The sequence below is a fragment of the Chamaea fasciata genome, unplaced genomic scaffold, assembly GCF_029207755.1.
Source record: "Chamaea fasciata isolate MVZ Bird 193981 ecotype frontalis unplaced genomic scaffold, bChaFas1.0.hap1 SCAF_21, whole genome shotgun sequence".
NCBI lineage: Eukaryota > Metazoa > Chordata > Aves > Passeriformes > Sylviidae > Chamaea > Chamaea fasciata.
The window spans coordinates 5,114,320-5,126,408 of record NW_027094106.1 but is presented as its reverse complement, the minus strand read 5'-3'; the positions used below and the strand labels follow the sequence as shown (position 1 = coordinate 5,126,408).

The window sequence follows — 12,089 nt, the reverse complement described above, 5'->3', positions numbered from 1 at the left end:
ACAGTGTCCTGTGCTGTCCAGCCTCACGCTGTCATTCCTGCCCCTTATGGACCTCTCAAGGTTGAACAGAATGGCTCCAGCCTTGACTGCTGGCACAGCTGTATGTGGCTGACAGAGCCTAAGGACACTTTTGAGGCCAGATCTGATGGAGCCTGAGGCCAAATTATCCGTGGAAGGCAGTCCCCTGCTTAGCCTGGAGATTTGCTGGGCTGTGCATGCACATTCGGGGCATGGAGCCCCTTGGGGGACAGAGGGTGTATTTTTTGCTGCTAAACTGCCAGGCAGCATCTGTGAAACACAAAATGGGCTGCTGGGAGATGGAGCTGCCTGGGGAGGGAGGCGATTCAGTGTGGGGCTGGGGCTGTGACCCACAGGCTGCTCTCTCCTCCCTGAAGCCCACTCTGCTCTGTCTCCAGCCCTCACTGTGTGTAGCGGCCGGCACAAAACCTCTTAACACAACAGCATGACATGGATGGATTTTCATTTTTCTTTCTCTCCCACTTCTCCAGAGGAATCCAACAAGAAGCATCCCTTCCCCTGCCCCACATCATACAGGACAGCCCTGACCTACTACCTGGACATCACCAACCCTCCCCGCACCAACGTCCTCTACGAGCTGGCGCAGTACGCCACCGACAGCGGCGAGCAGGAGCGCCTCCGCAAAATGGCCTCCTCTGCTGCTGAGGGCAAGGTGGGAGCACTGCCCTCCCCACCTGGGGGCTGGGGGATCCCCAAAGGGCACCCAGAGAGCCGAGGGGGTGTTTGTTTGTGTGTGGAGGTTGTGATGCCCGTGCTCTCCTTGCCCGCAGGTGCTGTACCTCAGCTGGGTGGTGGAGGCCCGCAGGAACATCCTGGCCATCCTGCAGGACATGCCCTCCCTGCGCCCCCCCATCGACCACCTGTGCGAGCTCCTGCCCCGCCTGCAGGCCCGCTACTACTCCATTGCCTCCTCCTCCAAGGTGGGTGTGCTTCCAGCAGGGAATGTGGCTGTGGAGCTGGACATGGGGAGCTTCTCCTGGTGACATTTGCTATGAGAGGGGCAGATTTAGTGACCTCTATGCGTGGAGTTATCCCAGCTTCCCACAGTGTCTGTGGAGAGTCCCACACTGCAGCCAGGTGTGCCCTGATACCCCCACACTCTCTGGAGTCCTGCTCCTGTTTGCCTGGCAAGGTGGCATTTTAGGGGCTGGTCAAAAGTCACTCTTGGCAGCCTCCAGGGAAGCTCAGTGTTCCTGTGATGAATTGAGGACAAGACAGAAGCCCTGTGAGGAGCACACAGGGAGGAATATCTGTCTCAGTGTTAACATGAGGTTAAACTTCTCCCCATGCTCTGGGATGGAAGCAGTGCTTCCAAGTTGCTCAAGGAAGCAGTGGGGGGTTGCTGGGGCTCCTTCTCTGCCTGGTCCCAGCATCAATTCCCTGCAGGTTCATCCCAACTCCATCCACATCTGTGCTGTGACGGTGGAGTACGAGACCAAGACGGGCCGGCTGAACAAAGGGGTGGCCACCAACTGGCTGAAGAGCAAGGTTCCTGACCAGAACGGGAGCAGCTCCCTGGTGCCCATGTACGTCCGGAAGTCGCAGTTCCGGCTTCCCTTCAAGCCCAGCACGCCCGTCATCATGATCGGGCCGGGCACGGGCATCGCCCCCTTCATCGGCTTCATCCAGGAGCGGGCCTGGCTGAAGCAGCAAGGTGGGTGCCCAGGGGCTCCCCCAGGGGCTGGAGCTGCTGCAGGACCCTGTGGGGCCAGTCGGTGCCTCCAGGGTGCAGCTTTGCTGCTCCTGTTGCTGGTGGGCCCAGCCCAAAGCAGAGTGGTAGGGCAGGATGAACAGAGCTGAGTGGTTTTGTCCACAGGAGGATGCCTGGTCCTTCTCTTGGCCACAGAGGACGTTTGGGGGTGGACAGACCTGGGGCAATTCTCTGCCGCCACCACACCTCCAAATAACCAGTCAGATCACTCAGACTCGATTCTAAAGCTTGTGGCCACTTCTGGGAATCAGTTCTGTGCTTCCCCTTATAACCGGAAGCTATTGTGCAGCTCTGCAAGCCCAGGGTGGGGGTGAGCACAGGTCTGGGGGCTGCTGGGGCCGTCAGGACAAGGGGAGGTTGGGAGGGGACAGGGCTGGGGGCTGGCAGGGCCCAGCTGATGGGGGCTGTGTGACCCTGCAGGCAAAGAGGTGGGCGAGACAGTGCTTTACTATGGCTGCCGCCGTGAGCACGAGGACTACCTGTACCGGGAGGAGCTAGCCCGCTTCCAGAAGGAGGGAGTCCTCACCCAGCTCAACGTGGCCTTCTCCAGGGACCAGGCTGAGAAGGTACCACCCTGTTCCCCCTGCTCCTGCTGCCCACCATCACTTGCATGGCAGGCAGGAGCACCCAGCACTTCCCCTGTCTCCCAAAGCCATGAGCACAGCCTTGGCTTCCCTCCCTCTCAAAGGTCTGTGGTGTGGGGGCTCTGCTCCTCTCTCCTCACACCCACCTTGCTTCCTGCCAGGTTTATGTCCAGCATTTACTGAAGAAGAACAAGGAAAATGTCTGGAAGCTGGTTAATGAGGGGATGGCCCACATCTATGTGTGTGGGTAGGTCTGGGGACAGGGTGGGGATTTGGGGGCAGTGTTCCCATTCTCAGGAAAAGGAGTGTGACTCAGCTTCCCCAGCTGTGCATTAGAAGCCCTGGGAGGGTTATACTGTCCTGGTTCAGAGGAGGGCAGGGGACTGGGGTGAGCAAACCTCTGGTCCAGAGTGGGAGGTGACGGGGCTCTGTGGCTGTGCTGTGGTGTCTCACTCCCACTCCCCGTTTGCAGCGACGCCCGGAACATGGCCCGGGATGTGCAGAACACCTTCTACGAGATCGTGTCCGAGTTTGGGAACATGAGCCAGCCCCAGGCCGTGGACTATGTAAAGAAACTGATGACAAAGGGCCGCTACTCCCTGGATGTGTGGAGCTAAGAGCAGGGCTGGCGGGGCCGGGGAGAGAACAGGTCCCCAGGGGAGCTGGCAAGTGCCTGCTCACCCACTGCTGCTGTGGGTGACGGTGTTGTCCCCATCCCACAGCTACCCCGGTGTCACTCCCAACCCTTCCTGGGGCCTCAGCGGCCCCTCGGGGCAGGCTGTGCACCCAAGGGGTGGAAAGGGTTGAGAGGGGCAGGGGGGTAGCTCAGGCTGCTGTCCAGGAGCTGCAGTGCCACTGGCACCTCAGGGTGCACCCCGTGGCACTAGCGTTTGCCTTGAGGCCAGGGACATCAGGGACACACAGCTGCTGTGGGGCAGGAGGGACTGACACTGCCAGGGAGTCGTTCCCTGAACACGAGGTGTTGCCTTATCCCCGGGGCTGGAGCCGGGGCTGGAGCCCGGCCTGGCCTGCAGGGACAGCGGAGCAGTGGAGGGGCTGTGCTCGGGCTGGGATTGAGACTTTGCCTCCCTCCTGCCAGCCCTGTTTGCCCAGCTCTGGGATGTGGGGCTGGCAGCTGGCTCTGGGCACAGAGCTGTCCCACGGCCCCACCAGCATATCCCGCTCCATTCCCGCTGCCTGCCCTCGCTCCAGCCCCGGCGGGAAGCTCCTCTCCCTCTGGAATACACCCGGGTTGGGAGGCGGGTCTCAGCCCAAAGGGGCCCTGCCTGCTCCCGGGCCCGGCAGCTCCCCTGAGCCCAGCCCCTCCCTCACGCCGTGTACGGTCATTTTTTTAAATACGGTTTTTATTTTGAACATCTTTGTGATTTAAGCATGGAAAAAAAAAAAAAAGACAAAACCCTCAGACTTTCAGGCTGTCCAATGATTGTAAATTATTTAAATACATTTGCCCTTGGAATAAAAATACTGTGTCTGGAGTTTGCTTCCTGCATTCTCTCTGCTCAGCCAGAGGGAAGAAGGAGGCAGGAGGAGCAATGGATGATAACTGGGAGGAAATTTGGGGATGTGGTGGCAGCTCTGGGTTTAGGCTGAGCTGGGGGCAGCCCCTACCCTGAGTGCCGGGCTGTGGGAGGGGAGGGAGGATGGCAGTGGGAGGCTCTGGACTGGGGTGCAGCTGTGCCCAACCTGCTCTTTGGCTCTTCCAGAGCTCCCAGTGCTGGTACAGCTGGTACAGGGTACCACCTCCAGGGACACGGAGGTGCTGCTGGGCTCCTTGGGTGGCCACAGCCTGTGCAGACTGGGTGCCATGGGAAGGAGCCCCCACCGCTGCCCAGGCTTGTGGAAGGGCACAGGGACTTTCATAGAATCATGGGCTCATTTAGGCTGGAAAACCCAAACCCCTCCAAATCATTGAGTCCAACCCTTAACCCAGCACTGCCAAACCTACCACACAACCATGTCCCCAACCGCCACATCTCCATGGCTTTTAAATCCCTGCAGGGATGGTGACTGCACGACTGCTCTGGGCAGCCTCTGTCAGGGCTGGACAACCCATTTTTGTGAAGACCTTTTCCTTAGTATCTGACCTAAACCTCCCCTGGTGAAAGCTGAGGCTGTTTCCTCTTGTCCTATTGTGACAATTCTCCTATTGACCCCCACCTCCACCCTCCTTTCAGGGAGGTTTTGTCAGGACCCACTTCCTGATGAACCAAAGCTGCAGAGCAGAGTGCGGAAGCTGTTCCCAGACTGGCCCAGTGAACCGGGACAGCTCCTTCCCTTTATTTTCACACGTGCAGCCTCAGGAGATGCCAGCCCAGGGTGCTGCTTGCACAGCTCCAGCTCCTGCTGCTCCCACCCCTCCCGTGCCCCAGCTGCCCCTTCCCTGTGGATTGAAGGTGAGGAGGAGCTGGGGCACCTCTGGAATCCACCCCTGGACGAGGCTGCCCCAGGGCCTCAGCCCTCACCACACAGGGGCCGGCCTGGGGGGAAAAAGGGGGGACCTCAAGCACCCCAGGAGCCATGTGAGGCCCTAGACACTGCCCTGTCCCAGTGGGGTGGGGAGAAGCAGCATCCAGAGAACATCCCAGTAAAAGGGAGGGGAGTGGCTGTCCCAAGCATCCTGCTGTTGGATGTGCAAGGCAGCCAGGACAGGAGGTGCAGGGTGCTCCTGACTCCAGGTGAGTGACTCCAGCACGGATCCAGCCCCGTGGTGAGCACACGGACAGTCCAGGAGCAGGCTCTAAGCTCTGTCCCACACCCGGGGCCTCCACGGAATGGGATGAGACACCAGAGTCCGGACGGAATTGAGGAGATGGGGAGAGGGGATGGAGCCAGTGGGAAGAAACAGTCCAGGCCCCCACACTGCCCCACTTCAATTCTCCTTCGTGTCCTGGTTCTTGTTCTGAATCTTCTGGTGGACCACACGGAGGGTGGTGAAGAAGTTGCCCAGGAAGAGGATGAAGAAGGGGAGGCCGCACATGAGGACCTGTGGGAGGAGAGGCTGGAGTCAGCAGGAGGGACCTGCCTAGGGCTTCCCCCTCCCAGGGCATTCCCAGGAGCCTCCCTACCTGCCACTCCTTGCACTCGGGGTGCTGGATCATGCGGAACAGGGTTATGGCATTGTAGAGCTGCCAGAACTGCAGGAGAGAGGAGAGTCAGGGAGCTGCTGCTTTCAGAGGCTCAGTGCCAGGCTGGAGCCCATCCAGCTGCTACCTCTGGGTATAAACCCCACAGGAACCTCATGTAGGGGCACTGAAACCCCAGCCAGGCTCAGGGCCAAGAGGGCTCATTCCCAGAGGACCCCAGCTGGGACATTCCCCCTGTTTCAGGGCAGCTGGAGCCCAAGGGCCAAGAGGAAGCCTGAGGCCAGCCTTTGGCCATCAGCCTCAACCATCTGATTGAGGATGGACTCGATCCTTTGCAGCAGCAGCAGCTCAAAGCTGGAGCTCAGAAGGGCTTTGCAAAGGCTTTGGAAGGGCTCTCACTGCAGCCCCTCTGCACTTGAGCACTCAGCAGAACCAACCCAGCTCCTCCCCAGCTCCTTTCCCCAGTTGCAGAGGTGGTGGTTCTTTGGAGGGAAAGGCTCAGCATTTGTTGGAAGCGTTTCCCTGCCCCAGGGATCCCATATCACATGGCTGTGGCAGCCTGTGGGGTCTGTGCCATGTCCAGGCCACTGGGCACAGCTGGGAATGTGGCACATCCCACTCCCACCCGAGGCTCTGGCATCTTACAAGGAAGGACTGGGGCAGCCTCACCTGCCCGAAGAAGAGGAAGGGAAGCAGGAACGTGAGGCCTCTCCACATCCAGGACTGGAAGCCCTCTGCAAAGGATGAAGTTTCTGTGAGGCCCAGGAAGGGGCTGGTGGAGAGAGGATGGAGCCCAGCTCCTCCAGACGTGGAGGACAGGGAGGCTCAGTGCCCACACCGTGCCTGGCTGAGGAGGTGCTGCCACCCCACCTCACTGTGGGCACTTGCAGGGGGGACAGTCCAGGGACTCCTAGTCCAACAATCCCAGGGCTCTGGGCTCCAGGGGAGCTGGCCCCCAGCTCCTGACCTCAGTGTCAGGGGAGGTGACAACCCGCAGTGCCTGGGGTGTTGGAGGGATGTTTTATGTCTGAAGGAGCTTTCCGGGGAAACCTGGGATGCCCAGAGCCACATCCACTGCCACCTCACATCCTGAGGGAGCCAGCTGTGGGCTGGTGGTCCCAGCAGAGCAGGAGAAGGGGGACAATCAGCCTTTGGGGTGATGCTGCCCTGAGAGCTTTGGTTTGACTTGTAGCTTTTATTGTTCCTGCCACTGAAAAAAGTGACCTCAAATTAAAGTGTCACCATTTCCTTCAGTAGAATCCACAGCTCCCAGTGAGCTGAGCACCAGGCTGAGACCACCAGAAGGGGACACCCCACTCACCCACAGTCAGATCCATGTTGTGCCTCTCCCCCAGCGCTCGCAGCCGGTACAAGCACCCGCTCTGGTAGTAATACTGCAGGAACTGCACAAAGCCTGCAAGGAGAGCATGGCTGCTGCCAGGAGGTGCCCAGGGATCACCTTCCAGCCTCAGCATCATCCCACATAGGCCACCTGAGGCCAAGGGAAACTGCCAGGTGAGCTGAGAGCTGTGAGCAGCTACAGCCAGGTCTCCACGTGCTGCAGAGCTCTGCAGGCACTCTCAGCACCTGGGGGTCAGCCCCTGTCCCAGCACACGTGGCAGCACTTACTCTGGTACATGGAGAAGGAGAGAAACTGGTTCCTGAACATCTGGTACATGAGCCCATCTGGCCTGTGGAGACACGGTGCTGGCTGGGGGACGTGGGGCTGGGAGGGGACAGCCAGCCCTGCCTGTCCCACAGCCCCTGTGGGCCCTTGGCCAGAGCTGCCCACAGCCCAGGCAGCTCCGCCACGGGACAGGGGACACAGACTTACCACGTCAGCATGACACCTGAGAGGAAGGTGGAGATGTAGTGATGGAAAACCCACCAGCCTTTGATCCTGGAGGGCAGACACAGAGAAGCAGTGTCACGTCTGGAGCATGAACCAGAGCCAAAGGCAGCCCGGAGAGCGGAGCAGCCCAGGCCCAGCCACCAGGGCTGGGTGGGAAATGCTCCTCAGGGCAGGACCCAGGGCCTCGGGGCTGGGCAGCACCAGGGCCCTTCCAGCCCCACCTTTCCTCCCCACCTCCGTATGGGAGGTTCCTCCTGCCCCGCTCCTGCAGCTCCCAGCCGGGTTTGGCACACACCCTGAGTAGGAGGGAGCTGCTCCCCTGTGACAGGCCCCTGCAGAGGAGGCCCAGCCCCCTCCCCGGGCCCGGGGCACTCACTTGGAGCCGTTGTTGATCAAGATGCTCTCGCGGATGGTGAGGGTGCAGTAGTACCACACCAGGAGGAAGTTAAACACGGCGTCTGTCACCCTGGGTCACAGAGAGCAGGGTGTGAGGGCACGGCTTGGGGACACAGGCACCCTGACAGCCCGTGGGACACCCACCCCCAGGGGAAGGGACCTGCTCCCCACCATCCACCACGGCCACAGCAGCCACAAAGCCACCCCCAGGGTAGTGTCTAGATGCTTTAGCAGGATCTCCTGTCCAGTTCTGGCTATTCCAGGATGGGAGAGAAGGGCAAGGGGGCTCTGGGAGGAGATCTCTGCCCAGCACCAAGCCAGACCCACCTGGAGTTGAGGAGGAACCGACAGGAGAAGGAGACAATGAGGAGGATGATGGTGAGGTAGAGCTTGAACTTCTCGTACTCATCTTTATATGCAAACCTGCAGGGAAGCACAAGGACAGGCTTGGAGCAAGAGGGCTGCTGGAAATTTGTGTCCTCCCATCCCATCTGGCTGGGTAAAAGTGATGTTCTGTTGGGACACACTTGGGAAGAACCTTGCCTTGGGGGTATTTCTGAGAGCAGAGCACATCAGGCTGCTTCCACATAGCTGGGACATGTTTGAGAACCCCGAATCACCCCAACATGGTGCATGGCCCTGGTGGGGAAGACAGGCAGCCTGGGATCTGCACGTCTCCAAGGGGAGGATTGGGCAACAAAGGGAGAGGGGAGAGGCTCCTGGCTGGGCATCTCTGGCAAGGGAAAGGCTCTCAGGAGCCAAAACCAACTTTTGGTGTTTTCCCAAGAGAAGAGGAGGGGACTATCCACTGTCTGGCTTCGGTGGAGGATCCCACAAACTTGTCAGAGCTAATGGTCCATCCCAGCCCAGTGGCAGGAATGTGAGGGGGAGCCAAGGATTTGGCTGACTCTTGGGAAATGATGCAGAGAACAGCTCAGGAAGGGAATCTAGAGCAGGTGAGCCAAGCCAGCCCCGTGTCTGCCTGGGAGAGGCTGCTGCTCCTGGTGCCAAGGGGATCCCAGGTCAGGCAGATCAGAGGTGCAGCGAGGAGGGGCCGTACTTGGCCTGTTTGCTGAGCAGCGTCACGTTCACATTGCCGAGCACCAGACTCAGGTACAACCTGGGGACAGAGCAGAGCATTAGGACAAGGACCTGCCTGTGGAGCTGTCCCCTCTTGTGCTACCAGTGGGGCCAGGGATGAGCCCCCAGGTGCTTCCACTCAGAGCTTCCAGGCACAAACCCTCTGGAATCCCCTCCCACAGGCAGGGGACGGGTGGGGGAGCACTGGGGTGTTCACCACTGTCCAAGGGTGGGTGACGGCCATGAGCAGGCAGAGGAGTGAGGGGCAGCTCATGCCCAGAGGAGCCCAAGTGCAGCAGCACAGCTGTGACACCGCTGGGTGCAGGGTGACAGCTCTGGGTCTGTGCCTGCAGCGTTACAGCCACAGGGATGTGGAGGGTGGCCCCGGTGCCCCACCCTGAGCTGAGGTGCCTTCTCACCCGTTCTTCTTCGGCAGATAGGCCTCCATCTCAAAGAAAACGTTCTGCCTCTCTTTAATCAGGCTCTGGGTCTCTTGGATGGACGCTTCCTGCTCGGGAGTTGCCTGGGCTTTGCATCTAGGGAGCAAACACAAGCAGTGGCATCAGGAGAGCCTCTGTAACATGATCAGCATGTGCTGGCACTCCACAGGTGACTGATTCGGGCAAGGACACCCCAAGGACAGGGAGGCAAGTCCACAACTCTATCTGCAGGGTGAGCTCCTTTGTCAGGCTGTGACGTTGCTCAAGAGAAGGGAGCAGGGTGAGGCCAGATGGGTCTCTCACCCTCAGGAAGGATGGGGAGAGCTTTGTGCAGGAGGGGAGCAGCTCATGGTACCTACAAGCTCTGAACTGCAAATGGGGCACAAATCAGGGCAGAGGAAAGGGGGGCTGGGGAAGATCAGCCTCCCCACAGCACCTGGCTGCAGAGAGGTTTGCATTTGAGACACGAGGTGAGCTCAGCAGCCCTGTCCTTGCTGCTCTCCCCTCCTGTGCTGTCACAGAGCACTGACTCACTTTTTGAGGGACAGTGACAGCTCCTTCAGCCGCTTCTTCTGCCGGGTGATGGAGCTGGAGATCCCATCCTGCAGCTTGGTCAGCTCCTCGAGTTTCTGCTTGTACAGCTTGTGGTTGTCCTGTGAAAGAGAGAGACCAGCATGCATTAGAGCTGCCTGCCCACCCGTCCTTGGGGGGTGATGTTCTTGTTAAAACGATGCTTTTGTTATGATGTCTTTGTTAAAAAATCTCCTTAATTCACCTGTGCAGCTGCTGGGTGAGGGGAGGGGTGGCTGCAGAAGGCCAGATGTGTTTGGGGACAGCCTGCAGCCAGCCCTGCTTCCATGGGGATGCCCATTCCCACCCCCAAGCAGGCCATCCACAGGATGTTCCCGTGTTCAGGACACCAATGACTGCACATAGCAGATAGGAAAGGCTTGGGAATAAATGCTGTGTGGGCCACTCAGAGCAGTGGCTTTGAGAGCTGGGACAGGAGGAGCAGCTCTTGGTGCCTCTAGGTCTCCCAGCTCCAACTCATGGCCTTGGGGCTCCACCTGGGAAGCTGGAAGGAGCCTGTCAGGGAGCTGGACAAAGAGGATGGACTCCCAGCAGGGCTGCAGCCGAGTGCTCAGTAACCCAGCCACACCTGGATAAGGCTGGATGCATTTCTCCACTATATTTAGTAGGGAAAGGGGAGAGCTGCTGGATCAATGCTGCTGCTTGTCCAGCTCAGCCGGAAAACAGCCTCACCTCGGCCACAGCAGCCTGAACACCACCTCCAATAGGGAATTACATGCTGCTCACAACAACCCTTGGACTAGACCTTGGCACGAAAAAGTTTTAACCTCTGTAGCTCTTATCAACCACTTGATCACCAGATCTTAAAAGTTGTTCCCAAAGGAGAAAGGTGAAACCGAGAGCAGAGGAGGGAAAGCTTCTCCCTCTGGTGACAAACGAGGAGGGAACGGATCCCACATAGTCCCGGCTCCACAGCAGTGATTTATGACCCTGATTTATCCGAGGACATTCCCTGCTTGACCATCCAACTTTCCTGCTGCCATCTAGAGTCACCTCCTGCTGGCTCCGGAGTTAACCGTGAGCAAGTGGCTTTTGTGACAAGTCCTTTAGCCGTGCCAGCATCCGAGCCCCGCGCTCGGAGACAGCCTGGCTGAGGAGTCACCGCGGGAGGAGGTGCCCGAAGGGAAGGGCCGGCGCTGAGTGGCTGCACTCAGGGTTCGAAGTGGGCGACCCGCGACATCCACGCAACCCTTATGGAGCAAGAGGAGGTTTCTCAAAGCCTCCCTTGCCCCAGATCTGGGCACAGCGGCGACGTGTCCGCAACAACATCCGCTTCACCCCGCTCCCGGGCGGGAAGGAGGGGGAAAGGGAACGGGAGCAGCTGCAGCCGAGTGACCCGAGCGGCAGCAGGAGATGGTTGGCCAACCTTTCCCTTGGGTGACCCTGTGTGAGCTGAACCCTGCCCACTCCTTCCCCGGCAGGCAGCGCCCTGGGGATTACACAAAGCAGGTGGAAGCACCTCTGACACCAAGTCACCTTCCTGGCACCGAGCCCCCGGCCGGTCCCGGCGGTGACAGGGTCCGGCAGTCGGGACAAGGTGCCTGGCTGAAGCGTGCCGGGATTCCGGGAGAGCCCGGCTCTGCTGCCGGTTTTCTGCGGGGCTGGCTGGCTCCGGGCTGCCCCGAGCCGGGCTCAGAGGAGCCATAAGGAGTGAAACGGCATCTGCGCACCTCGTCCGGCCGTGCCACGCCAGGCACTGCCGCTCCCCGCTCCCAGCAGGAAAACCGGGAGATCTGAGGTCTCCACGCCACGTCCACGGCGGGCTGTGGCATCAGACCGGGGTACCCCGCTCTTCCCGAGCGCCGTGCCCCGGCACAGCCTGGCACCCCTGCCCGGCTCCGAAACGCTCTGCCCCAAAGCACAAGGCTGGGATCCCAGGGCTGGGACACGGGGGGAAAGCACCCGCACTCCCGAGGCCAGAGCCCGGCTGCCCGCGGTACCCGCTGGGGATGCTGCGGGGCACCCGCGGGGCATCTCCCACCCCCGGTGCCGGTAACACCGGCGCGCCCCGCTCGGCCGGAGCGCTCCCTGGGCCCGTGGCCGGGGGTGTCCCGGGGCCGGGGGTACCTGGATGCGCTGGTAGCCGTCCTGCAGCTCCTCCCACTCGCGCAGGCACTCGGCGAGCGAGGCGCCCCAGGCCATGGCGGCGATGGCGGCGGCGGCGACCGGCCCGGCCCGGCCCGCGGCGACGGGCGGCGCTGGGGCCACGCCCCCTTCCGGACACGCCCCTGGGCGGGGCCGCGGGGCGGGGCCTCATTTATTCTGCGTTCGCTCTAAACCGGAGCCTGGAAA

The 12,089-nt window shown here is 60.4% G+C and overlaps 2 protein-coding genes across 4 annotated transcripts in view; one reads left to right on the top strand and one right to left on the bottom strand.

Moving 5' to 3' along the window:
• Window positions 1–3,817, top strand: part of POR (cytochrome p450 oxidoreductase) — a 28,377-nt gene extending 24,560 nt beyond the window's left edge. For all 3 annotated transcript variants that reach the window (XM_066201720.1, XM_066201721.1, XM_066201722.1), the window contains 6 exons: window positions 510–691; window positions 810–959; window positions 1,426–1,693; window positions 2,171–2,316; window positions 2,496–2,581; window positions 2,807–3,817. In XM_066201720.1, coding sequence (XP_066057817.1) covers window positions 510–691; window positions 810–959; window positions 1,426–1,693; window positions 2,171–2,316; window positions 2,496–2,581; window positions 2,807–2,951 — 977 coding nt within the window. In that variant the 3' untranslated portion in view covers window positions 2,952–3,817. The remainder of the gene's footprint in view (window positions 1–509; window positions 692–809; window positions 960–1,425; window positions 1,694–2,170; window positions 2,317–2,495; window positions 2,582–2,806) is intronic.
• Window positions 3,818–5,134: 1,317 nt separating this feature from the next.
• On the bottom strand, window positions 5,135–11,975 carry TMEM120A (transmembrane protein 120A). Its single transcript, XM_066201723.1, has 12 exons — window positions 11,865–11,975; window positions 9,741–9,859; window positions 9,186–9,302; window positions 8,747–8,806; window positions 8,014–8,109; window positions 7,667–7,756; window positions 7,273–7,338; window positions 7,068–7,129; window positions 6,760–6,852; window positions 6,108–6,172; window positions 5,421–5,489; window positions 5,135–5,338 (listed from the first exon to the last, which is right to left on the bottom strand). Exons 1-12 carry the CDS (start codon window positions 11,937–11,939, stop codon window positions 5,225–5,227), a joined length of 1,026 nt encoding a protein of 341 aa, XP_066057820.1. The 5' UTR covers window positions 11,940–11,975; the 3' UTR covers window positions 5,135–5,224.
• Window positions 11,976–12,089: the final 114 nt, after the last annotated feature.